Here is a 24591-nt window from a genome sequence, read left to right as displayed (position 1 = left end):
TTTTCAAATCGATTCAACCAACCTAAATTTTTAAGGAATCATTTGGTACAGTGAATGAGATATACATAGTTATCCCATCATTTATATGAAATAATTTGTCTCATCGCCATGACTTTTTTTTCACTTTTTTTGATATTTTAGTTTTTAAAAATATTTTTGACCATAAAAATTTGAAAGTCAACTTCAAATTAAATTTTAAAATTTCAATATTTTGAAAAATAATAAAAATATGTTTTCATTCCAAGTAACTCACAATAAAATAAAATAAAAACTCCAATTTATAATTCATTGCCAAACACAACTTGTCATATATAACTTTTTTTTCCTTTTCAAATTTCATTTTCATAAGTAATAAAAATAACCAAAAAGGACATTTATTACATTTTCCCACAAAATTATTATCGGTTTATGATCTTTGTGATAAAAGAAAGAAAAAGGAATTTACTGCGTGTACTTGAAAATAATTAACGTTTTAATTGAGGACTTGAGGGTAAATATTCCCCTCATTTCCCCCTATATAAGAGAGTGTCTTCCCCACTTCTTCCGCTGTCACTTTTTCATCACTCTCAAATTCAACTTCTCCTCTTCTTATTACTCTTTTTCTCTCTCTCGTTAACAATGTCGGAACGTGGACGAGGACGTCGCGGTGGTTCTCCTTATGGTGGTGGCAGAGGCGGTGGAAGAACACCTCCTTATGGTGGCGGTAGAGGCGACGGTCGAACACCTCCTTATGGTGGCGGCAGAGGCGGTGGTCGAACACCTCCTTCCGATGGTCGTGGCAGAGGATATCCGTCTCCCGGTGGTCGTGGTCGAGGAACTTATTCCAGTGGCGGATCATCGAGTTACAGTGCTTCTCCTAGTTACAATGCTCCTCCGAGTTACAATCCTCCTCCGATATATCATCATCAACAACCGTCAATGGCGGTTTCATCGATGACTCGGGAGGTTGAACAAAAGCTTTCGCTTCAACCTTCCACATCTGCAAATCCTCCTGCTGGGCCTCAGCCTGTGCAACAGTCGTCACCGCCTGTTGCTACCATCCCTGCGCATCTAGCGGGACCGTCGACTTCGACGCAGCCGCCAAGGCCGCCACCGGTATCATCTAAAAACATGCGGCCTCCTCCTAGACCGGATTACGGAACCATCGGGCGAAGGTGCCTAGTTAAGGCGAATCACTTTCTCGTTCAGGTTGCTGATCGAGATGTACATCACTATGATGTAAGTAAAGACCATTTGATGTATTACTTAATTTTTTAATTTTTTTGTTGTGCGTGTTCTCCCTCTATTATATACACATTTGGTGTGTTGTATAGGCGTCTCTGTCATTCTTACTCTCTCTGTAAGTGCTTATACATATCCTTATATATGTGTGTGTGTATACATATGTGATACACCTGAATCATCTGTATATACATATATTTGTATATGTACATCTCTTTTTCTTTTACATATATATGTAGATGTATACACATTATATACTGGAATTATCTGTATATATGTAACGCATACTTATATATACATAATATAGGTGTAATGTTTATTTTAGTACTACTATTCAAAATAAATGAAGTTTTGGCACATTTTTATAATCCAGAAATGTATGAATATTTAGTATAATATTACCCTTCTCTTTAATGGATTATTCAACAATATCTAGTTTTAAGAAATGTAATATAACACATTACCCTCCAAAAAAATTATTTTTAATTTCTATCCTATCTGGAAGTTAAATTTTAAAATTTTATTTCGGTTATAAACAATGCTGTTTTGTTTTTTTAAAAAATAATATTAATATTAATTTTTTTTGATGTGTGTAATGATGGATCACAGCTATAGTTTGTTACAGTAATGGTTAAGTTGTCGTTTATTAATTTTTAATCTTCAGGTTACAATCACTCCTGAGGTTCTGTCAAAGAAAGTGTGCCGACTGATAATCAAACAGCTGGTTGAGAGCTATAAACTTTCACACTTGGGTGGACGGCGTTTGGCATATGATGGTCGAAAGAGTGCTTACACTGCTGGTGCGCTCCCATTCGCCTCCAAGGAATTTGTTATCATGTTTGCTGATGATAATGGTGGAGCAAGGTAAGTTTGCTATTAGTGTTTGCATATTTCCAAGCACAACAATTCGTATTTTTGTAATTTGCTCAAGCCCATGGGAATACTTTCAGTTTCAAGTTCATTAGAATTCAAAAGCTTGAGCGGCGTTGATTAACCAGAGTCATGTTTTTATTTATTTATTTATGCTGTTTCCTGTATGAACTTTGTTGCACTGTTTTATTTTTTCAGGAGGGAAAGGGAGTTTAAGGTCTCCATTAAGTTTGCTGCCAAAGCTGATATTCACCATTTGAAACAGTTCTTGCGCAGTAGGCAGTCAGATGTCCCGCAAGAAACAATTCAAGCTTTGGATGTGGTGCTGCGGACAAACCCATCAGTAAAGTATGTTCCTCTCTGTTTGTCTTTTTTTTTTTTTAATTCCTTTTTCCATTTGAATGATAATTTAGACACCTCAAACTCTTACAACTGCAGATATGAAGTAGTGGGAAGGTCGCTTTTCCACAATGAGTCTGAAGATGACACCGGCTCGCTTACTGGTGGGTTGGAATTCTGGAGAGGGTATTATCAGAGTCTTCGACCAACTCAGATGGGACTTGCTCTCAATATTGGTATGAACATGCAAGGAAATCCGGGACGGGGATTTTACATTTTGTGTTTGGTGTCTTTTTTTTTTTTTTACTTCTTTGAGACTAATCGGATTACGTTCTCTTACATGTTTCTTCTCCTGCTACTGTGCTTGCAGATATGTCAGCCAGAGCATTCTATGAGCCCATTTTTGTCTCTGATTATGTTTTGCGGCACCTGAACCTCAGGGATGATCCTCAGGTGCGGCTGTCTGATCAGGACCATTCGAAGGTACTTGAGAAGTGCTTATTCGTAGTCTGTTGACTATGCTCTGTTTATGGTTTGCTACAATATGAAGCCCCTGAAATATGTTAGTAAAATAATTGAAGATTTGTTGGATGATAGTGTTTGTAGATGTCCTTTGCTCAATATGCAAATGCCTTTTTGGATGTTTATTCTACTCATCTGGAAAATGTTTTAAATGTACTTTTTTTTTTCAGGTTAGAAAGGTTTTGAAAGGTGTTAAGGTAGAGGCGACTCATCAAGGTAGACGCTACAGGATCACAGGGTTGACTCCTCGACCATCGACGACAATGATGTATGTTACTAGTTTGGAGCTTTGACTTATATGAGACCATTAGACTATAGCTTCATAATTTTGTTTTTGATGTTGTACTGGTTATTTTATGGGTATGTAGTTAGTTAACGCTTTTAACATTACGAAGCTTTCAAGCACACAAACATTATCATCAACCTAATGTAATATCATAAATTCATCTGTCTATATGTTTTTGTAATGCATTCTTTTAATTTTATATTCATAGGATTGGATTGAAATAATTTTTTTTATATGGTTGTTGCCTTGTTAATTAGTTTCATTTTTCTTGCGATTGCTGTTACAATTGTATTCTTGGCTTACTTTATGTTCTTCTAGGAATGTCTAATTATTTTTGACAATCTCAAATTGATTAAGGTTTCCTGTTGATGGCACTGAAACAATGGTATCTGTTGCTGCCTACTTCCAACAGAAGTACAGCATTGTACTAACGTATCCTATGTTGCCTGCGCTTCAGTGTGGCAGCAATGCAAAGGCTGTGTATCTGCCTATGGAGGTGGCTTACTCTTACTTCCCTTCTATTTTTATTTTCCACCTTTCCTATTGCTGTTATCTTTCTGCATGTACTAGTTTTCTCTTTTGATATGTTTCCTTTCAGATTTGCAAAATTGTTAGTGGACAAAGATACACAAAAATGCTAAATGGCAGGCAGGTCACAGAGATGCTGAGGGCAACCTGTCAGAGACCAAAAGAAAGGGAGGGGGGCATTAGGGAGGCAAGTAAATATCAGAGCTATAAATCATGAAAACGGTTCTTGTCGAAATTAGTTGCACATGCTTTTTACATCTTGTTTTTGATTGGATGGTTCTTTTGTATTGTAGATTGTGAAAACCAACAATTATGCTGACGACAAGTTGGTGCATGAATTTGGTATTGGAGTTGACACACCCCTCACCACCATTGAAGCACGGGTGCTTAAAGCTCCAATGGTACCTCCTTTGACTATGCTTTGTTTGATGCATTCATTAGATCTTCAATTTTATGTGAGCTTACTATCTGTGTCATTATTGGTCTTGCAGCTAATGTATCATGAGTCTGGGAAAGAATCACGAGTGGATCCCAGGGTTGGTCAATGGAATATGATTGATAAGGTATTTCAATAGTCACTTATACAGTTTTTGGTACCTAAAAATGCTTACTTATTCCTGATACTATTCTACGGCTTTTTGTTCTTATTATTTTCAAGTCAATGGGATGCTTTTTGTTATTTCCTAAATTCACTTAATGAATCTTGAGGGTGTTTATTTTCCAGTGTCATTGAGAACTTAAATTGACAGATGCATCTCTCTCCTTTTTTGTCAAAAGCTGTCATATTGAATGGTCAAACGACCCTGAACTTTTTAATCAGTGACATTATTCATTGCCAGTTTAGGTGGCTTAATCAAACTTTTTTTTTATTATTAGAAATTGATTAATGCGGCTCATGTAAACTGTTGGACGTGTGTTAGCTTCTCCCCACGGGTCCCACCAGAGAGGCTCGTCGATCGCCTGCTCCATATGTGCATTAGTAAAGGGATGGTAAGGCATATATTTCACTTTGATAATTGTGCAGTTGCACGTGCTTATCAAGTCGCATGCTCTGTCTTGATATGTTCGGTTTTAGTCCTTCGAGAGTCCATTGGTGCCGCTCCGCCGAGCTCATCCTGAGCAGATTGAGAAGACTCTTCGTGATATCCATAGAGAATCTATGCAAGCGATAGATAAGAAGAAGGGGGAGCAGGAAATAAAACATCTCCAGCTGTTAATTGTTGTTCTTCCTGACGGTTCTGGACAATATGGTGAGTGATACTAGATTGTTGATTTGCTAACTACCTAAAGGAAGAACATAAAACCACAAAAATGACGTAGGTAGTTGAATGCTGATTTAATTTGGATGATATCTTGTTTTTTCAGGAATGATCAAGCGTCTGTGCGAAATAGATTTGGGAATTGTTTCCCAATGTTGCCACCCAAAGAATTTACAACCCCCATCTAATCCGTATCTTGAAAACCTCACTCTAAAGATAAATGTCAAGGTTTGTCAGTTTAGTATTGCAAAGCTGTTAAAAGAGTTCCCCGTAAAGAGTTTCTGTCATCCTTTTTTTTGGTCTGCTCTTTTACTTCAGGTGGGTGGAAGAAACTCTGTTTTGGAGCTGGCAGTTACTAAACGAATGCCTTTCATCACTGATACGCCCACAATTGTCTTTGGTGCTGATGTGACACATCCGCAACCGGGAGAAGATTCTAGTCCCTCTATTGCAGCTGTACACTGAATATGATACTTCACTCTTATTTTGAAATTTCCTATTGAGAGCTACAAGGCTCTTCCATGCTCAACTAAAATGAACTGGTAAGTTCTCCTTTGCAGGTGGTTGCATCAATGGATTGGCCTGAAGTTACTAAATATAGGGGTATTGTTTCTGCACAGCCCCATAGGCAAGAGATCATTATGGACTTGTACACAGAGAAGGAAGATCCTAAAAAAGGGATTGTTCGCGGTGGAATGATAATGTAAAAGTCCTCAACTTTGTTCCATGCTTTGTGCCTTCAATACCCAAGTTTTTCTCATTATACAAATTCATTCTTTTTTCAGGGACCTGCTGAAAGCGTTTTACAAAGTGACAAAACGAAAGCCTTATAGAATAATCTTCTATAGGTCAGTTTTTGTTTTAGTTGGTCATGTTAGTGATTTTGTGCACCTTTTTTCCACATTAGCCAATCAACCCACTGTAAAATGACAGAGATGGAGTCAGCGAAGGACAATTCAATCAGGTTTTATTGGAAGAAATGGATGCAATCCGCAAGGTATACAATCCCCTGTCTATTGTCCAGTACAAGGCCTTAGTGCTTTCTGTAATATTATTTTGCAGGATGATGTTTCTTTCATCTTCTTACTTTTATGTGACTTGATGTTGTAACTGGTGTGTACTGTTAATGGAATACACATCTGAGATGGTTTCCAATTTGGTCTTTGTTACAAGCCCTAACAAACCTTTCTTTAGGCATGTGCTGCCCTGGAAAATAATTATATGCCACCAGTTACCTTTGTGGTAGTGCAGAAGCGACATCATACACGTCTATTCCCTTCCAATCACGATGATCGTAGTTTGATAGACAGGAGTGGAAACATTTTGCCAGGTTTCAGTTTTTTTCTCTCCTAAATATCTAATAGAAGCATCAAAAGCATATTTCTATGCGTGACAACATTGATGAATAATAAATAATGGCTGCTATTACTTTTGCAAAATAGGTACTGTGGTAGACACCAGGATATGCCACCCAACTGAGTTTGATTTTTACTTATGTAGCCACGCTGGGATCAAGGTAATTTGTTAAAATTAGTTCATTTATAGTTGTACGATCCTTCATGATCTTTCTTGTTTGTTATTCATTAGGGTACCAGTCGTCCTGTACATTACCATGTACTGTATGATGAGAACAATTTCACCGCAGATGCCATTCAGAATGTAACGAACCACCTGTGCTACACGTAATGTCTCTTGAACTTTATTTACTTGGAATTATTATTTCTTTTTATTGTTTCAAGTATCGTATAATCATCATCTTTTTCACCTCACAGATACGTACGGTGTACACGATCAGTTTCCTTAGGTTAGTTTCGCCTGCTTGGTGGTTATGAAAATTTGTCTCTTTTACAGTTTTACTGAATTATCTTTGAGCGTCTGTTGCTCAACTTATTATGGCGTTGTTTACACAGTGCCACCTGCCTACTATGCACATCTAGCTGCCTTTCGTGCACGCTATTACATGGAGAATGACGTGGATGTAAGAGCAGCTAATGAAGGTGGTGAGGGAGGAGCAGCAACCAGGGAGCAAGCAGCTGCACAATTCAGGCCACTTCCTAACATTCATGAAAATGTGTCGGAGGTCATGTTTTACTGCTGAAAAATTCACTGATCATCGATCACTGAATTCAGTAGAAATCTTCTTTTAAATTAAGTTATAAATTAAACTATCAATCTATTTATTTTTTAAATTGATCTGTGGATCATGGTCATGCTTTTTGCAACTGCATGTTGTGTGTCGAAGTTATGGTCACAACAGACAGTAAATGTTCAATTATATTTTACTTATTTCCTTTGACCTTTTTTTCTGTTGGTGGCTTATATGCCTATATGTGTGCCTTTCTATATAACAAGGAAAAAACACATTCGAAATTAGCTTTGTTCCTTTTTCGTACATTCAGTATTTTATGTAATTACTCTATCATGCTTCTTGTCCATCCACTTCACTATTATTTGCTGGACTTTCTGATACTGTTAAGTCCTTTTACCATGTCTCACTAATCCAGTGACAGATTTGCTCCCTCTCGGCAAACTTGTCAATATAATGAGGCGTTTATGTGGCAATGCTTTTATGGAATTGACCATTGATAAATATCCTTTCCTAGTGTTCAAATACATTTACTATTTTGTTGGACATTCTTCTTACTTATTTCTTATTCGTCCACTGATGGATTCAATGCACTCTCTTTCAATAAAATCCACTTCCTTCAGTATTAGATAGATAGATACTGTTGGCTTGTCTTCTACTGTGTCCCTAAAACTTGTCAGCATCTTTTTGTGTGATAATATGTTTTTATGCAACATTCCACTATAAAACTTCCTTTCCTAATTACATCCTAAGCAAATTCGAAGTTATGTTTTATCTTTTCTTACTCGTCCAATGATGAATTTGCTGCCTCTTTCAATAAGTCTTCTTCTTCATTGTCACATTGAATATTAGTCTTGAACTGACAGGATATATGTGACCTACCTAATTAGCCTCCGTAGTAAAGACTACTTTATTTGACACTGGATGTTCATGATGCATGCCTTCATTTATTAGCACTTGCATCAGTTTTTGTAAGTCTCTATTGACTCGACTTCTTACTGTCAATCATCTTAGTGATGGCACTTTCAAATGCTTCCTATGAGCAAAGCTTCCTTCACTAACTTATAGCATAATAAATGTCAAAAAGTCCACAAAAAGAGAAAGGAACATTTATTGGGAAAGCAGTAATACGTAGAGCACCAATCATTTTCCACACTAACAATAAACACTAGTAGAGAAAATCGGGAAAACCACATTTATTCCCCACACCCTACTATTTTTAAAAAATTAAGCAGGGAAAAAACTCAACAATACATATGTTACAAATGACTAAGCCTTACAGCCCATAGAACAAGAAGCTGCTAGTGTCTAAATCGCACAAGCTCATCATATATGCACACACCACGCACAACTATGTTACAGAAACAAAATTAACAGATATTAACCTGCAGCTGTGGTACACAAAATACAGCGCATCCGCAGAGCACCTGAAGTGGCATCCTCTTCCTCTTCCTCATCCTCATAGTCATCGTTAACACCATTAGCATATTCATCATATGAGGCAGTCCTCTGGGCAGCGACTCCTGCCTCTTTATTGCCACCAATGGAAATGGAGGACTCCATAAGACATGTTGTATGATAGGCATGACAACAAAAGAATGCAATGATTGATACATTCAGTATAGAAAATGGATCAAAGCATATGCAACATCTTCCACCTCCCCTGGTTTTAGATTTGACCTCCACAGATTTCATGCTCATTGTTCTCTCTCCCAGATGTGAAACACTCTTCTCACCTCGTCGGGAAGATGCATCATCTACTTCATCACTCAAGCAAACACCACGCTTGGCTTCTTTATAATATTTAACCAACAAATTCATGCAATCAGCCTGGAAGTAAAACCCAAATTGTCAAAAGACTCCCCCTGTACAACTTCAAAGATAATGAAAATCTTCCATAAGCTACCACCGAATGTAGGTAAATAAGATAATGTACCTTAAGTATATCATTGCACCCATGTCTAAGAGAGGTCTCTGTCCTGTAGTCTGTCACAATCTTGACCAGACGATCCCTCAGACTGCAAATGCGAGCAATGTTGCAATTACATTCAGGTATTTAATTATAAATGCAATCCAGTTCAACAAATAGCATTCGGAATTACAGAATATCCTAGCCCTGTGCAACTCATTTTTGTCATACAGTTACAAAGATATATTGCATGCAATTTTATAGTAAGCAACTGCCAATTTGCAGATTAGAACAGAAGAGCATGATTTCCCGACTAACTTACCGAGGTATCTCCAGATCATTGGGCAACATATTGACAATGTAAAGGGGATCAAGATTCCCTACAGTGTGCTCTAACAATACACCAACCTGAAAAAAATAAGGTGAAGCATAGAAAAGAAAACCTAATCCAAAACATAAAAGAGAAGAGTCTGTTTTTGTCTCGCTTTGGAAAGTTAACGGGAGAAAAGGGAAGTGATGAACTTTACCATTTCAGGCTTATGAAAACTTTGCTTTATCAGTTCTTCCCAGAGTTCATCATCTTGTTGAATGCTTACAAATTCTATGGCCTGCATGTATTTAGTTATGGGGCTTGTCTCATCACCAAATTTGAAAGCAAGATGAAAATCATAAAATTAGGTTCAAGTACCTCTTCTATATCTCCTAACCTATTAATGATAACAGCAAGCGCTTGCTTTGCGTTCCCCATTCTTCCAAGGATGAAAACTTGCTCTTTCAGTAGATCTTTCTTCACACAGATTTCATAAGCCTGACAATTTTTTTCTGTATCAAGGTGTGAATGTGTGTATAAATAAAATAAGAAAGATCAACCAAGCACAGGTTGAGAATGTCAGCCATTCATTTTCACAAACCTTCTCCAATGTATAGTGCTGGCTGCTTCTAAGAAAGGTAAGCAGCATCTTAGGATCATAGTCAGCATACAGCTCAACCTATGGGGGTCATACAAAAACTATCAAATAATAGACAATATAGGAAAGACCATAAAGGGATTTCAACTTTAAAAAACTGTTGGAGCTTCCACACCAAGATTAGATGCATATAAATTAGAGAATACGTGAATTAAAAACAAGGAAAGACATAGTAAAGAACTCATGTTGTCTTTCCCAGCGTCATATTTTCTTGGAATTTACAGTTAAATGTTCTCTCTCTTATAAGCTCATATAGGACAGCTGATTTGTTTTTAGCCTCATTGGTTACAGTCTTACAAATACTTTAGTCAACCAAAAGATCAGAAAATCAAACTGTTGGAACCTTAAACGTAAAATGTGGTTGGATCTTATCTTTTGTGGTATGGGATGAGAATGCAAAACAAGACATAAAATATGGAAAACTGGTAGATAATTGTTTTCATTATTAAACTATTAATGTGAGTAGGTAAACATAACATAGCTTCTGTTTGAGCTACTTAAGGCTTGTACAAATATTGATAAAGAAGCCACCTGGAAGAATGATATCAAAACTAGCAGTTACATTTTTATTGATTGAATCAATCCAAATAGATAAATTACCATATCTGGGATGATTAAACAATTTAAAATTTGCCAATGGTGAGGTTCCTGGATAATGTTTTGTAAAGTTATTCTAAACTATAGTATTAAAATTTAAGAGAACAAATATGTCAAGTAGTATTTATCGAATATGCCCACCTAAAATTTATTACAAAGACACCATCTCTACCGTCAGGTAATATTAAAGAAGAAAACAGTACCAACTAGAACAAGAAAAGATATATTCTCACTTGTGGAAGAAGACATCTCATCAAATTAGACAATTTTACCTCAAGACCTATTCAGGTTTCGAGTCAACACTTCTAAAGACAATTTATACAAACCTGCATGTCATGGTAATCCTTTCCAGCATGGAGATTCACTTCAAATAGTGAATGAAGATAGAGATGCAAAAAGTATCGGTAATCACACTTATCCCTGGCAGCAATAAGCTGTGATACCACTTCAGATGGCGGTATTAAGTCACGCTGCTGGATTAATAACAGTACCGCACGCTTGCAGTCGATCATCATTAGTTGGAGTACCTATCAATCCATGTCAAGGGAATTAAGACTGATGAGTTGAGGAATTAGAGCTGAATTTACCAAATGAAACCATATATACCAAAAAAAGGGGGGCTTATTTTTTCTACAAAATAGTGAAATGGTAACTGTCCTACTTCTGAAGAAGATTGTTAATAACAACAGAAAAAGAATTAGACTTTGCACTCCAAATAAATTCGAGTTGAGCTGAATTCCATCACTCTCAAAGCATGAATTGTGTTAATAGCTTCAGCCAGTCCAGCATAAAACCTTACCTTTTCACGAACAGCATCATGCAAATTATGCTTTTCGATGAAGTCAAATAGATCCGGTTTCATAAGCTGAAAACATCATGGAATAAAAACAAAATCAAAGTTAAAACACAGAACCACGCCCCGCTTTAGAGTGATGCACTTTAGTACATAATGATGATTGTTATAAGTGGAAGTGGAACTTACATCAGCATAGAGAGCAAAAGCTTTATTGTGTTGTCCATCAATTACATATAACTCAGCTAGCGCCTACATGGTATAACTAGCACATTGAGTGGATATTAAAAAAACATTTTGCATATAAATCATAGACAGGAACCACTACACACTTACCTCTTTGAGTGGATCAGTCATAGATGAGGTATTAATCTGAGGTTCAATAGCTGAGAAAACAGGCGTTGTAGAATAAATGCGAGGTGGCCAAGATTTGACCGTTGATAACAGATCCTTGTGGAAAGATGGATTTGTCGCCAAAGCAACAAGAGCTACCTAAACCACAACAGATACTTTACCAGTTGAGTTTCTTTAGCTGCAAAAGAGAAGTCATACCAAGAAGTGAAAGAACAGCCATCACAGTAATATACAGACCTCATAAGCCGTATCACGTAATCTTGGGTTTTCAGTTGGGATATATGGAACCAAAACTGGAAGCTGCCGGAGATGTGCAAAGTGGAAAACCCATCTAGTACAATATCCAAATAAAATTACTAAAAGTATACTTCCTAAAGATTGTGATTTTAACTACATTCTATACCTTTCCCATGCAGAAGCTGATCCTCGCAACAACTTTGGACACAAAGATGCCGCTTCAGCATATTTTCTTTCAACAATCAAATGATCAAGGTATCTTGAACCAACCTGATTGAGAGAGAAACAAACCACAATGAGATCTGTAATTCATTATGCAAAATTTTGATCACATCCAAAATGGAAATGGGAAGATCAAAAATTTTCTTGACATAACAAATATATATAGATATTGAAAATGACGACCAGTCAATCCAATTGGGATGACCTGGACCTGATATGTCACTTGGAAAGTGTAACATGAAGCTCATAGTGTAGTCAATACCCCCAAACAAAACGGAATTGATCTATGGTCGATTTTGTAATAAATCAAATAAAGAGAAATTTCTAATTGTACCTTGTAAAAAAAGCTTTCTATTTTTTGGAATGAACCACTTCCTTTCTTTTCGTGCCAAAATTGAGCAACTTCCTAAATGAATCCTCCTCAAGCATGATTAATCTCCATTAAATACCCCAGTGGTGAAATTCAGTGCAAACCCAATGACTGCCCAATCAACCACTCTGTTAAGAGTTATGGGTAGTTAATAATTTCTAAAGTGTACATAGTTTTAATTGGGTATAACCACTGAACAATTCTTCCCTTTGATATCAAATTATGATCACCAAAAATGCTTTTCTTAATCTTACTGATACTGAATTAATAGGAGAAGATATTGGAGAGCTGGGAATCCCAACCCATTGCGATCAATACTCGACTAGATTAAGTGCACACAAGTAGACTGCTATTTTCTGAATCAAGTTAACCATCTTATAAAAAAGCCTGCAAGCAAAAAAAAAGAATCCTTCCCTTGAAGCATCCCAATCCTTTTATGCATACATACAAGTGAAGAAGCAGTTAGGAGCTATATAGAGCATTATAGCAGGAAATTAACCTTACATTCAGTTGAACTTATATTTACATTAGACCATTGAGGATTAAAAACCAAATTCACATTGAATACCTCATCAAGTAGTTCACTCTGACCCTGATTGGCTTCAACCGCTTCTAAAGCTTTCTCATGCCATCCATGCTGGAGAAGCCAATTAATGTGATCCTCTGCATCCCTAACAACCAATCTCAGAATATAAGCACATGTAAAAATGACAACATTTGCCAACCTGCACACCTATATCTGGAAGGGGGAGGGATTTCCATTTTCTTGAATAGAAGAGTTGTTACAGATTTGACATCCATCTACAGAAACAGGTACAAAATAAAAAATTTCTAGTAGCACATTCAAAGTAAGTAATGAACATGATTTCATTCTCAGCTTTTGTTCAAATTAGAATCCCTGAATAAATTGCCGTAGCAAGGATCTGGAGCTTGGATGCAAATTAATCAAACTAAGAACCTTACATCTGCAATTGACCTTAGAAAAGAATCTATTTTCCTGTAGGATTGTTCTATTGGTGACTTTCTTTGGGAATGGTATCATATTTTTTGGAGGAACTACATAATTGAGCAGGGAGTTAATTATTCATGCCAAAGTGGAAGTCTGGGATAAGAGAAATTAGATTGTTCTATAACAAAATGACTATCTTTTGTGAAGACTGCAACTCAACTTATAATTGACATAATTAAAGTATGCACTTTATAAGAATAATTGGATACAAGAACTGAAAGTAATGCAAGTTATGCAGTCCGGATAGTCAAGAATAATTTTCTGTTAAGGCGAAACAGGGCTCTTAAGGATATATCTGGCTTAGCTAGGGAATGTCTTCATTTAGTGGACATTGAAAACTATAGGTGCGTACAGATGGTCAGAAGTTCCTTTTACAAATCATTGCATGTTATGTTGACTGAGGAAATGTTGTCCCCCCTTTTCCATACTTTGTACATATACTTTATTACTAATAAATAATCTATTTTATTCAAGAAAATGAAGGATATGCAACGGGTAAAATTCCCCTAAGAAAATACCACTTTATCTTAATGAAAATAAAACATAATAATAATGTATGTGACAAAAATTTCAAAACCATATGAAAACACAAAAAGAGCTTACGCACCGTGGTTTTGCAATAACCACATCCTTGGGGGACACAATATAGTATAAGGGTTCATCACCAGCAGCCCACTGACCTCCTGCATAGCTACTACCTATAATCATTTGGACATGTTACCTTATCCCATAAAAACTCTCATTGCAATCCCATGTGAAAAGAAGACGAAATTGAGGAATAGTTACAGTCAAGCAAACAGTACCAGAGAATGGAGCATGAGCCAACGAATAGTCTTTGGCCTTGTAATGCTCAAAGCCGTGTACAGGAAGAGCGTCCGTCGCGAGCTCATCATTATTCCATGTCACAACTCGCACTTCTGGTCTTTGGGCATTTCCCTGTTAGATATTCAAAAAGTCCAGCAACTATTACTATAGAAACTTGATCAAGAAATAGGGATGTTCGTAGCATCTAGTGTGCAAGACTTGAAGTTCAGCAAAATTCCCTCAACTCTTCAAGAATAACGCATATACAAGTGAAGGAACAGAATGTCATATAGTTCATTCATTCACATATGGTTTCATGTGTTAGAACACTGCAGACATGACTATTAAGATGGCTAAGGTTTACAAGGTTAGGGTAGTTGAATGCACTTTCCTCTATTTTTTTATTATTACATTTTGACACATTAGCCCTCCTCAACTTCTAAGATACTCGTAAGTCCTACCAATCTATGCATTGAAGTGAAACCCAGAAAGTTTTTCATCCAAGTAAGCAAAAAGTGTATACATAACCCATTTTCGTTTTGAGAAGCAAGAATTGTTACCAAACTGAGCTGCATGTGGACTAGATTATCCTTCTCACTAAGGAGACCCCTCTTGAATGCAGATGCTCCCAGTCCAACCCTTCCACCAGAAAACTTCACCCACCTTGACCCCTATCAACTTAATCCAGCCTCTTTTCACTTTTATTTTTTGGTTTTGAAAGTTAAAGAGTTAAATTGCTAAAAATGTCTTCTTATGAAAATAAGGTTGGAGTTAAGGTTTTCGAATTGAGAAATGAATTCCAAAATACTCAATTTGTGAATCCTGAATCTAACCATAACAAAAGATGCCAAAGAAAATTATGAATTGCTTATCACATTCTGTTCCTCAAGCCTTTAGCCTAGTCAACAACAGTACTTGCAGTTGAAAAACTCAATGAAGGAAATTACAGATACGCGCTTTCATCACTATCTCAATTACATATACATGTTGAGCATATGAGAGCATTTCACCAAACATTAAGTAGAGCAAGCAATAAGATTGTTCATACAGGAAAAGGGCCAAGTACAATGCGATTTGATCTGGAAGTCAAGTTCAGGGTAAAAAAGCAGAATATGAAACAATTACCTGCCTGGAGGGAATAGTGCTGCTGAAGTCTTTCTCTCCATCTTCTTCACCCGGAATATAAGCTAGAATAACCAAAGAATCACCAAAGGGAGCAATTCCTGAAATGAAATAGCTGGTTTGAAAAGATGCCACTATATCCACCTGATTCAGACTAGACATAGACATATGCTTGTACGTCCCATTCACGCCTTTGCTTTGAGTCGTTCTTATCAATGCAATTTTCACGGATGTTCCCCAACCAATGACCAAAAGACTGTCATCCTGAATGTCATTGTAAAACAAGAGAATAGCCAGAATAATCAAAAGTAAGACGCATGATAACTGAGATCCAAAAAGTACAGCTACGTTCTTTATTATTCAAAAAAGAAAGATTAAGAGTACCACTATAATCTTATTCTTCTTTCAAAATTTATAGGAAAAGCCTGCACAAAGTAGCAGCACTAAATTGCATTTTCCCATATCTTGACCTCTTCTAAGTAAGAAATATGTATAACTCAAATATGAGTACAATCCATAAATATGGTTGGTGATCATTAGCTGCATGAGAGTTATAACGCCAACCTGCCAAACAATATGTGGGAGCAGCAGTTCAGGGCGTGGAATCCCACGAGGTCTTTCAATGAATGTTATACGCTGATCATTGGAAGCATCATAGACTTTAACTCCTGTATCATTCGCCCAGGCGACGAGGCTAGTTCTCCACTTCACAGCATGAATTGGACCTTCACCAGAGTGCAAAACCTGCCAAATAGAAGTACACTAGGAATGATCAGAAGACTCCCCAGGTATTGTCAATTTTTTCAATATAGAAAGTGCAGGTAAATTATTACCACAAAAAAGTATACAACAAACCTGGTCACGATAGCCTAGCCACTTCTTAACATTTAAATACAATTGACCTGCCAAACCACCAGTAACAAATCTTCTGGAAGATGTTCTTGCATAGTCTGGGTCTAGAGCAATGGCCTTCATTGGTCGGTGATACTCAAATTTCATCCTCTCATCAGTAAAAAGACTATTTATTACAACTGAGCCATCATCAGAGCAGCTACCAACATATTCTCCGTCTGTGTCAAAGCAAAGGTCATTGACAGCAGCAGTGTGAGCAGCAAACTCCTTAACCTGTAGTAATTAAAGATGCAAAACATACAAACAAAAACAAGTGAATTCTTGATTTCGGAAATTTAAATCAAAGAAAAGGATGCTCATTTTATACATAGATAAATAAGGAATATTCTTAGATATCGTCTGAATAAACCTACAAGATGACGCTTTTAGAAGCTGTATTACCTATTTGTTTTAAGATTAAATATCACGCTAGGCTGAGCAAAAAGATTTCTTTGAAAGTCAGAAAAATCATTAACATATTTAACAGAATAATCTTAGTGATACATGTTATTGTTGATGACATAGTATAAGAAATAGGAAGCTTTTCTTTTTCAAGTAGCTCAAAACCTTCTATATATGAAACCCATACTGTATGATGTTAACCAAAGAGTTGCAAAATAAGTTTTTATTCCTTGTTCTATCTTAACATATGGTCTAGAAGCCTGTACAATATTGGTAGAGACGTAGATAGTTTCTGTACTGGTGACAACCTTACGCCAATCACTTCTTTCTAAAGACTCTGTCAGCACTGCTTTTTCCTTTCGATGATCACTGAAATGATTTAAGCATTTGCAAACAGGGAATCAAGAACAAAATTTGTCCGTAAAACAACGACAACTACCACACCTCATAACAGGTTCCTTAAGGCCTCCCTGTGACAGTCCTCAGCTCTCCAAGTAAATCTGCTACTAAAATGTAACTTAACTAGACAAGAACTTTTTGATAGCGAGAATTTGTTCTATTTGATAGTGTCTAACCATATGTAGAGGAGAACGATCCTGTATAATACATGATCAGGGGAGAACAGAATTACTTTGAACGCAACAACATTTTAGGAGAAAGCAGATTTTGTTACTTCTCTCAAAGCAAACAAAAGAAATGATAATCTTCAACTGACAATAAACACAATGAGGCAGCCAGCTGAAACCTTCTAGTGGCAACAAAGTCGCCAGAGTAACATTAGGCTACGGCAGTACTTTTTCACTGGAAACATCATAAAATTTGCTTTCTAAATATTGACTTCTGGCTCGACCAAAAACTTATATTCTGGATAATAAAATATTTTAGCTGTTAACTTTTATGCGGTACACACTCTAAAATGTGTTTTGGAAAAGTCAACCATCAAAGAAGTTCCTATCATTCTCTAGGCCTCCTAGTGTATCCTTCAAATATACTTCCCAATGGAATCCCTACCCTGAGCTTCAGAGCATAAAAGATAGATCGAGGTGAATTTAAGCAGTGCCTTAATACCTCAAAATTGTCTAATAGAAACATGCTACAACTATCAAATCACAAATAGACTGAATGAAAATAAAGTAAAACAAAAACTCACTAGAACTTAAATATTACAGAGACTAGAATGAGGGGAAAGGTGATTTTGTATATGACGACTGATCAATGCTTCATAAACAATTGAAATAAATTAAGTAGTTTCAGCTGTGTCTCGTGAACAAATTAAAGTCTGAGTAGAACTCAAATTCAATTCAGGAGAAGAACTAATCACCTGATTACCGAGGAAATCGAGAATGTGAACAGCTCCACCGTGTGTTCCAAGGGCGATCATTCGTTCAGCGACGGCAATACAAGTAGCAGCATCAGCGGACAAAAGCGACGGCACACTTGCACCCATTCTCTGATACTTCAACCTCGGCTCATCCTCTTCTTCTTCCTCCTCCTCCTCTTCTTCAGAATCTTCTTCTTCTTCTTCTTCGTCCCTCTCATCGTCGCCGTCGATTCCATTTTCCGATGGCTTTGGAGACATGCCGAGCACTATTCACCGCCGTAGAAGAATGATTAAGAGAGAGATTATTTAAGATCTGTGTGGAAAATGGAAATTGAGTTCTTTGAAAAAGAAGAAGAAACTTTTTTTTTAGTGCCAGTTAAACAGTTGATTAATTATTTAAACGATTAATAATTTATTTGCAAAAAAACAAAAGGGAAGCTGACGAAGTATGATTACCACCTGTCCCCTTGTTTGTGCTTAATCATTCTAATCAATTTTAGATAATGGAATTTAGGAAGTTTCTTGTTTGTTGGCAAATGTCTTTTTCTTTTTGTCAATTAGAGTGGTCGTATCAGTTAAGATAATCAACTTTTGCTAATGCAGAATGAGTTAATACGAGGTTTATGTAACTTTGAGAAGATAAATAGAATACTAATTGAGTCATCTTCTCAATTTTGGAAGGAAAAAAAAATGCCACAATCACATGATACTTGAGGGTACTAGACTCAGACGATACATCTCTTACTTTCGTTGGTAAGGAGTTTTGAACTTGAAACCTCCAACATAGAAATCTCATGCCCAAATTACTAAGCCATCCCGAAGGGTTACTTGAGGGTATTTTTGATCCATTAGAACATTCTGATAATAAAATACAGGGTAATGAAATGGAGAAAGGAATTATATGATAAGAAATTAAACCCTCACCAATAAGATAAAAGTTTAGCTTAGTTCGCCAGCCAACTGAGCTTCTAAATTCCTTCGAAAATGACCTCATTTGGGTAAAAGGGATTACGTGTCCAATTAAAAATTATGTGAAATTTATTCAAACATCTAGCCTAGTTCTTCCATAGTATATAAATCAAACACACACACAAAAAGGCAAAAAAAAAGTACTAGTACGATTGGCCAATGCCATTTCCAAGAACACAAGAAGGAATTGAGAAGTTTTTGATGTCAAGATTGCTTAAATGGGCTGGACTAGACTGCCATCAAAATAGGCGGCCCAAGTCTTTTTGGTCAAGATTGTCCAAGTGATAGCTTAAATGGGCTGAACTAGACTGCTATCAAAATACCCGGCCCAAGTCTTTTTGGTCAAGATTGTCCAAGTGATAGCTTAAATGGGCTGAACTAGACTGCTATCAAAATACCCGGCCCAAGTCTTTTTGGTCAAGATTGTCCAAGTGATAACTTAAATGGGCTGGATTAGATTGCCATCAAATCAAGGTCCAATTCTATTTGGTCAAAGGCCTTTCAGGAAATTACAGCTAATAATCTTAGAAATTAGTGGTTTTCAATAGAAAAACTTTAGAATAATGCGTAAATTTATATAAAGTTGAACAAAGAGATGCACATCCATGACATAATACAAATCAGTTTTGTATCTCACGCGAATTGCTGTGTAGGAGGTGTAGGTTGATTACATGTTCAACTTTATATAAGTTTAAGTGTTTACTTGTGTACATTCAAAGTTGGAGGACATATATTCTTGTTGAAACCCAAGTTAAAGAGAATGCATGTTAAATATGAAGTTTTGCCTACAAGGCAGTTGATGTCAAAAGTTCAAGACCACCCACCTCCAAGGTCATTTTTGTATATCACCCAAGTTGTACAAGTATAATCATTTACCCTTTCGTAAAACATTAAAGTTGAATCTAATATTTACTCATATATTTCTAAATCCTACAATAAAAGAATTACTTTGTTATTTTACATTTGTAATAACTTATAAAATTTTAGATCCTACTCTAATATTTTCTCATAAGATTTTCAGTCAGTGTTATGAATGACTCATAAGTGTCAAGAGACCATAAAAAAAATATCAATCTACGAACCACAATTCAAGAATAATAAAAAAGTTTATCTTCTATTCAAAAAGCTTGGATTAATTATTAGGTGAAAGAACTATGCTGATGAAATAGTTGAAAAATATGTCTGGGCTCTTACCATTCATAAACGGAAACCATTGGATTCTATTACATGTTGGGTTGTGATATGTGCATCTACACTTGGCCCACAACTAGGGGTTTCCAATGCTCTGAGTATTGTATTTTTCCTACATATATATTACACAAAAATATTCCCCCTTTTGTCAACTATATATTATTCTTTAGCTAGTACTAAAATCGTTCATTATCTCTCTTGGAACTAATGCAATAAAGTAATATATTTATTTATTTGGACTTTGTACAATTAGGGTAATTATAAAAATATAGAATTGTGAGTACCATACAATTATTAATTAGCTTAGTTTAAGGATATTACGAGGATCATCGTCTTTTTATAATGGATATATGGGATTGAATTAATAAATAATAATATATAATTTGTGTAATTATTTGGATAGTGATTGTTGGATAATATAACAACACATGAAAATTGACGTACGAATTGCCAAATTATTAGCTGTTGTCGGTCTCAACAGACATTCCTTCAACCACAGAAAAAAATAAGAAGAATGTTATAGGGGGATTGTGTTGGATGTTTGGAGTGAATGAGGTTTAAATCATATGACTTTAGGGTTAGTTGATGAATGAAATTGAACTTTGTTTTATACTTCTATATAAAGAATGAAGGAAAGATTTTTCTTTTTTTAGTGTAAATAGATTAACACTTCCACTCAATCTTATAGATTTGGAAAAGTTCCAAATATTTGGGTTATCTTTTATGGCTCGATTCGATTTCGATGATTAAATGATTTATTAATTTGGTATTAGCCTGTTTTTGTAACAATAATTATTTTACGACATAAAGACGCATGTATCTAAAATATGAACAAACACTTATCATTGGTTATAAATTCAGAAGATATTGAATATATAACATATCTTCTAGCTTTTTTTTTTTTTTTTTTCCAAATCCATCTGTGATGGAGGGGTTTAGGCGTAGCCCCAACCTGTGCATTGCTTCAAAAGATCACACTTACAAAAGAAGAGGGTGGATATTTGTCCAAGCCCCCTTGAGTTACATGGAGGATGTAGATTTCCTCTTTGTACAAGAAATGTCCCCTACTATTAGGAATGAAATAACCACATATGAAATTTGTCAAGGACAAATCATTTACAATGTAAATTCTGTTAGACATTAGAATACTAAATACAAAATATACTAAACTCTTGTTAAAATCAACCATGATCAAAAGAGAAGGTTTTCGTTTGAGCTCTAATCCGAAAGGTTGGGAGCTCTTCTATTTCGTTCTTCATAAGTTTTTTAACTCTCATAGGAAGAGACAAAAACTCTTGAAAATAATTTTCAAATGAACCCATTTTGAATTTACTTGGTGAAAATTCTGACTCATCATCGCTCACTATAGGAAAGTCTCTATTGCCTAGCAAAGATCTAGAATGGTATTTCTTCAGTCCCCGTGACCGTAAATATCCAAATGGATCAAGGACAAATCGGGCAACGAAAGCTGGATACTGGAAGGCGACGGGGAAGGACAGGAAAGTAAATTCACAGACAAGGGCAGTGGGGATGAAGAAAACATTGGTGTATTATAGAGGGAGAGCACCTCATGGAGCTAGAACTGATTGGGTAATGCATGAATATCGATTAGATGAACGTGAATGTGAAGTTGCTAATGGCTTGCAGGTACACAAATATAATTTGATTTTACTAATATTAGTGACAGATTCAGAATTTGACAGAATACATTTGATCTACATATATATTCCCTTTTATATAAATTGAACCAGACCTCTAATTATAATTTGACTTGAAATACTATACACAGGATGCTTATGCAAAGTACTTAACATATTGAATAACACTAATTTGAACTCTTGAGCTAGATTAAAAGTTCTCTCATCTTTTTCTCTTTACTTGAATGTCGCATTATTCAAGTTAACTTGTACGGACCTTAACGATTCAATATCGAATAATTTTAGACTAGTAAAATTTAAGGAGATGAGTATTACTAAATATGGATGCATGTAATAAGGATAAGAAAGAAGTGAAAAATTCATGTGAATGGTATATATCAACATCAATATGCAGTGGGATTTGATGTACAATTCCAAATTCCCAAATGGAATCCAATGCCATGCAGATTGTAATGTATTTAATTGTTTATTTTTTCTTGTAATAAAGACAAGTTGCAAGAAAGAGACATGGTGAAGGAAGAGATAAGAAAGCCACGGTGCCCGTAAGATAAGGGAGACACCTATTTATTTTCCTGCTAAAACTACTGCCTGTCTTTCTAAAAATTTGCAAGTATACGGCTTAATTTTGGAAAACATGAATTATTGCGATGTAGATTTATAGGCCAATTTTTTCAAAAAAAGAAAAAAAATACTTATGGAGACTAGTTGTTGATCAATTATTCAAAAGTTATCTTTTGTTAACAAATTTTGTATAGTAATTTTTTTAAAAGAGTTGTTCTATAGAGATTCAAATCAAGGCTGAAAAATAAGTTCTGAGCATACAAGTATCACTACCCTAACGGGTCATTTGGTTTGAATACAAGTTATGCTGGGATAAGTTATGGTGGGATTAGTTATGCTGAGATTATTTATGTTGGGATTAGTTATCCTGACCTTATTTCTTATTGATTGTTTGGTTTGCTCTACTATAAATAATAACCATTACATCCTTTCTATAAACAAATGGTTTGATTACAAAAATACCCTCTAATTTAGTTTTTTTTTTATATGTTATTATTATTATTATTTTATAGAGTTTTAGTTATTTATTTTTTAAAACAAAACATCCATCTTATTTAGCTTAATTATTTTTATGTATGATAGGATTTAACCCCGAAAAAACTCAGTTTCAGCTTTGGAAAACAAAAAACAGAAAAAAAAAAAGAAAAAAGGATTTAACCCCTAAAAAAATTTAAGAACAGAAAGAAGAGTTGCCTTACCATGTAAAAATATCTCCATTTTGAAGCTTCCAAACAAATCCAGCAAAATGTTGTCAATACTAAAACCAATAGTACTCTTTAGACGGAAGTTCATAACTAAAGGATTTGAAGGATAGTTTTATCATTTAATAAATTTATCCCATCATAAATTATGATGGAATTATTATACCACACTTACGAGAGATAACTTATTCTGATACTATTTATTAATTCTGGGATAAGTTATTCCAAACTTTCCTATCAAACACTAAATTAAGTGCCACTAAATATTTATCTCAAGACTATTTGTGTTTATCTTTCACACCAAACGACCCTTAAGGTCTTCATTAAGGATATTCAAAAGTATTATAATACCAATATAAAGTGAGCACCGGGATTCTACCCTAATCAAACCAGCCGTCTGATTTTATTTTTTAAATAATAATCATTTTATAATTATTACTCCATTAATTAAGAATGAATACGTCAAAATATTCAGGAGAAAACGGAATAACCTTATCTACTCTTTTCAAAATAGTAGACATACTCATCACGTTACTACATTTTTCAAATGTTAAGTTATTTGTCCTAGTCTGTTCTATATTTACAAAAGTCAAGTATTACTTTCAGCCAAACTAATTTAATGTTGTGCAAATGTATATCTCCCATGGTCAAAAGTTAAATAATTTAATGCTACTGTGTCGTTACAAATTAAACGTATAGTATCGTTTATTCTTAGATATATAGTATAATACAATTTAACTAAGTATAAGCTATAAAAATGAAGACTTTTTTTTTTTTTTCTGTAAATAGCATTCCACCACTTTTAATTGACTCCTCAATGCAGATCTAGATTAGTCACGTAATTTTTTTAATTGTATGGATTGAGAGTTGGGAAAAAGAAATACTACGGGCCACGCTATTCGGAAAATTTCTAATATCAAATGAATAGATAAAAATAACAGAAAAGAATGAAAAATGTTTTTAGACTATATGGAATGATTATGAACCAAAAAAAATCGTTAATAGTTTCGTCTAAAAAAAATTTTGTTATTAATATTTTGGACAAATACCATCCTTTAATAGTTTAGTCTAATAAGGACATTTCTGGATGAAAATATTGACAATAGAGATTAGATCAAACTATTAATGAAGGACTTTTTTTGTTTAATTTCAACTTATTTAAAGGTATTTTAAACTTTTTTCAGTAAAGATAATAATACTGGCTGTCATATTTTAAGGTGAAAGTGCTGTGAATATAACAGAAAATGGACATTATTGATGAAACAGAATACATAACGAAAACGTAACGAATATTATTTATTATTAATTTAGAAACGAGAAGACGCAATTTCCTTTAACAAGATAAGAAATAAAATAACAGGACAAAAAATTGAAACAACCCTCCCTAACCACCCCCTCCCC

The 24591-nt window shown here is 35.2% G+C and overlaps 2 protein-coding genes across 2 annotated transcripts; one reads left to right on the top strand and one right to left on the bottom strand.

Annotated features, from left to right (window-relative positions):
- Window positions 1-558: 558 nt before the first annotated feature.
- Window positions 559-7370, top strand: LOC102594657 (protein argonaute 5-like). Its single transcript, XM_006347150.2, has 22 exons — window positions 559-1218; window positions 1886-2085; window positions 2290-2439; window positions 2530-2666; window positions 2801-2913; window positions 3123-3220; window positions 3596-3734; window positions 3837-3953; window positions 4060-4167; window positions 4258-4329; window positions 4643-4756; window positions 4842-5016; window positions 5132-5253; window positions 5344-5481; window positions 5586-5728; window positions 5811-5873; window positions 5959-6022; window positions 6220-6355; window positions 6468-6541; window positions 6613-6707; window positions 6798-6829; window positions 6936-7370. The coding sequence occupies exons 1-22, from the start codon at window positions 619-621 to the stop codon at window positions 7121-7123; spliced, it is 3078 nt and encodes a 1025-aa protein (XP_006347212.1). The 5' UTR covers window positions 559-618; the 3' UTR covers window positions 7124-7370.
- Window positions 7371-8283: 913 nt separating this feature from the next.
- On the bottom strand, window positions 8284-18494 carry LOC102594325 (vacuolar protein sorting-associated protein 41 homolog). The gene is made up of 19 exons (XM_006347149.2): window positions 18111-18494; window positions 16352-16621; window positions 16061-16240; window positions 15500-15760; window positions 14374-14506; window positions 14178-14268; window positions 13130-13232; window positions 12136-12239; window positions 11970-12063; window positions 11715-11870; window positions 11568-11630; window positions 11385-11450; window positions 10912-11112; window positions 9932-10009; window positions 9709-9828; window positions 9548-9628; window positions 9343-9428; window positions 9048-9129; window positions 8284-8941 (listed from the first exon to the last, which is right to left on the bottom strand). The coding sequence occupies exons 1-19, from the start codon at window positions 18366-18368 to the stop codon at window positions 8492-8494; spliced, it is 2877 nt and encodes a 958-aa protein (XP_006347211.1). The 5' UTR covers window positions 18369-18494; the 3' UTR covers window positions 8284-8491.
- Between the last annotated feature and the right edge of the window lie 6097 nt (window positions 18495-24591).

This window comes from Solanum tuberosum, unplaced genomic scaffold (genome assembly GCF_000226075.1).
Source record: "Solanum tuberosum cultivar DM 1-3 516 R44 unplaced genomic scaffold, SolTub_3.0 scf00091, whole genome shotgun sequence".
NCBI classification, from domain to species: Eukaryota; Viridiplantae; Streptophyta; class Magnoliopsida; order Solanales; family Solanaceae; genus Solanum; species Solanum tuberosum.
This window is presented reverse-complemented; position numbering and strand designations above follow the sequence as displayed.

Bases quoted from the DNA above. Each gene is read 5' to 3' on its own strand.
- LOC102594325 (XM_006347149.2), bottom strand. From the start codon at position 18,368: ATGTCTCCAAAGCCATCGGAAAATGGAATCGACGGCGACGATGAGAGG. The intron at 12,240-13,129 runs GTATTCAATGTG...TCTCTCAATCAG, and splicing joins AGAGTGAACTACTTGATGAG to GTTGGTTCAAGATACCTTGA. The intron at 11,871-11,969 runs GTCTGTATATTA...GTTGTGGTTTAG, and splicing joins TACGTGATACGGCTTATGAG to GTAGCTCTTGTTGCTTTGGC.
- LOC102594657 (XM_006347150.2), top strand. From the start codon at position 619: ATGTCGGAACGTGGACGAGGACGTCGCGGTGGTTCTCCTTATGGTGGT. The intron at 1,219-1,885 runs GTAAGTAAAGAC...TTTAATCTTCAG, and splicing joins GAGATGTACATCACTATGAT to GTTACAATCACTCCTGAGGT. The intron at 5,017-5,131 runs GTGAGTGATACT...TTGTTTTTTCAG, and splicing joins TGACGGTTCTGGACAATATG to GAATGATCAAGCGTCTGTGC.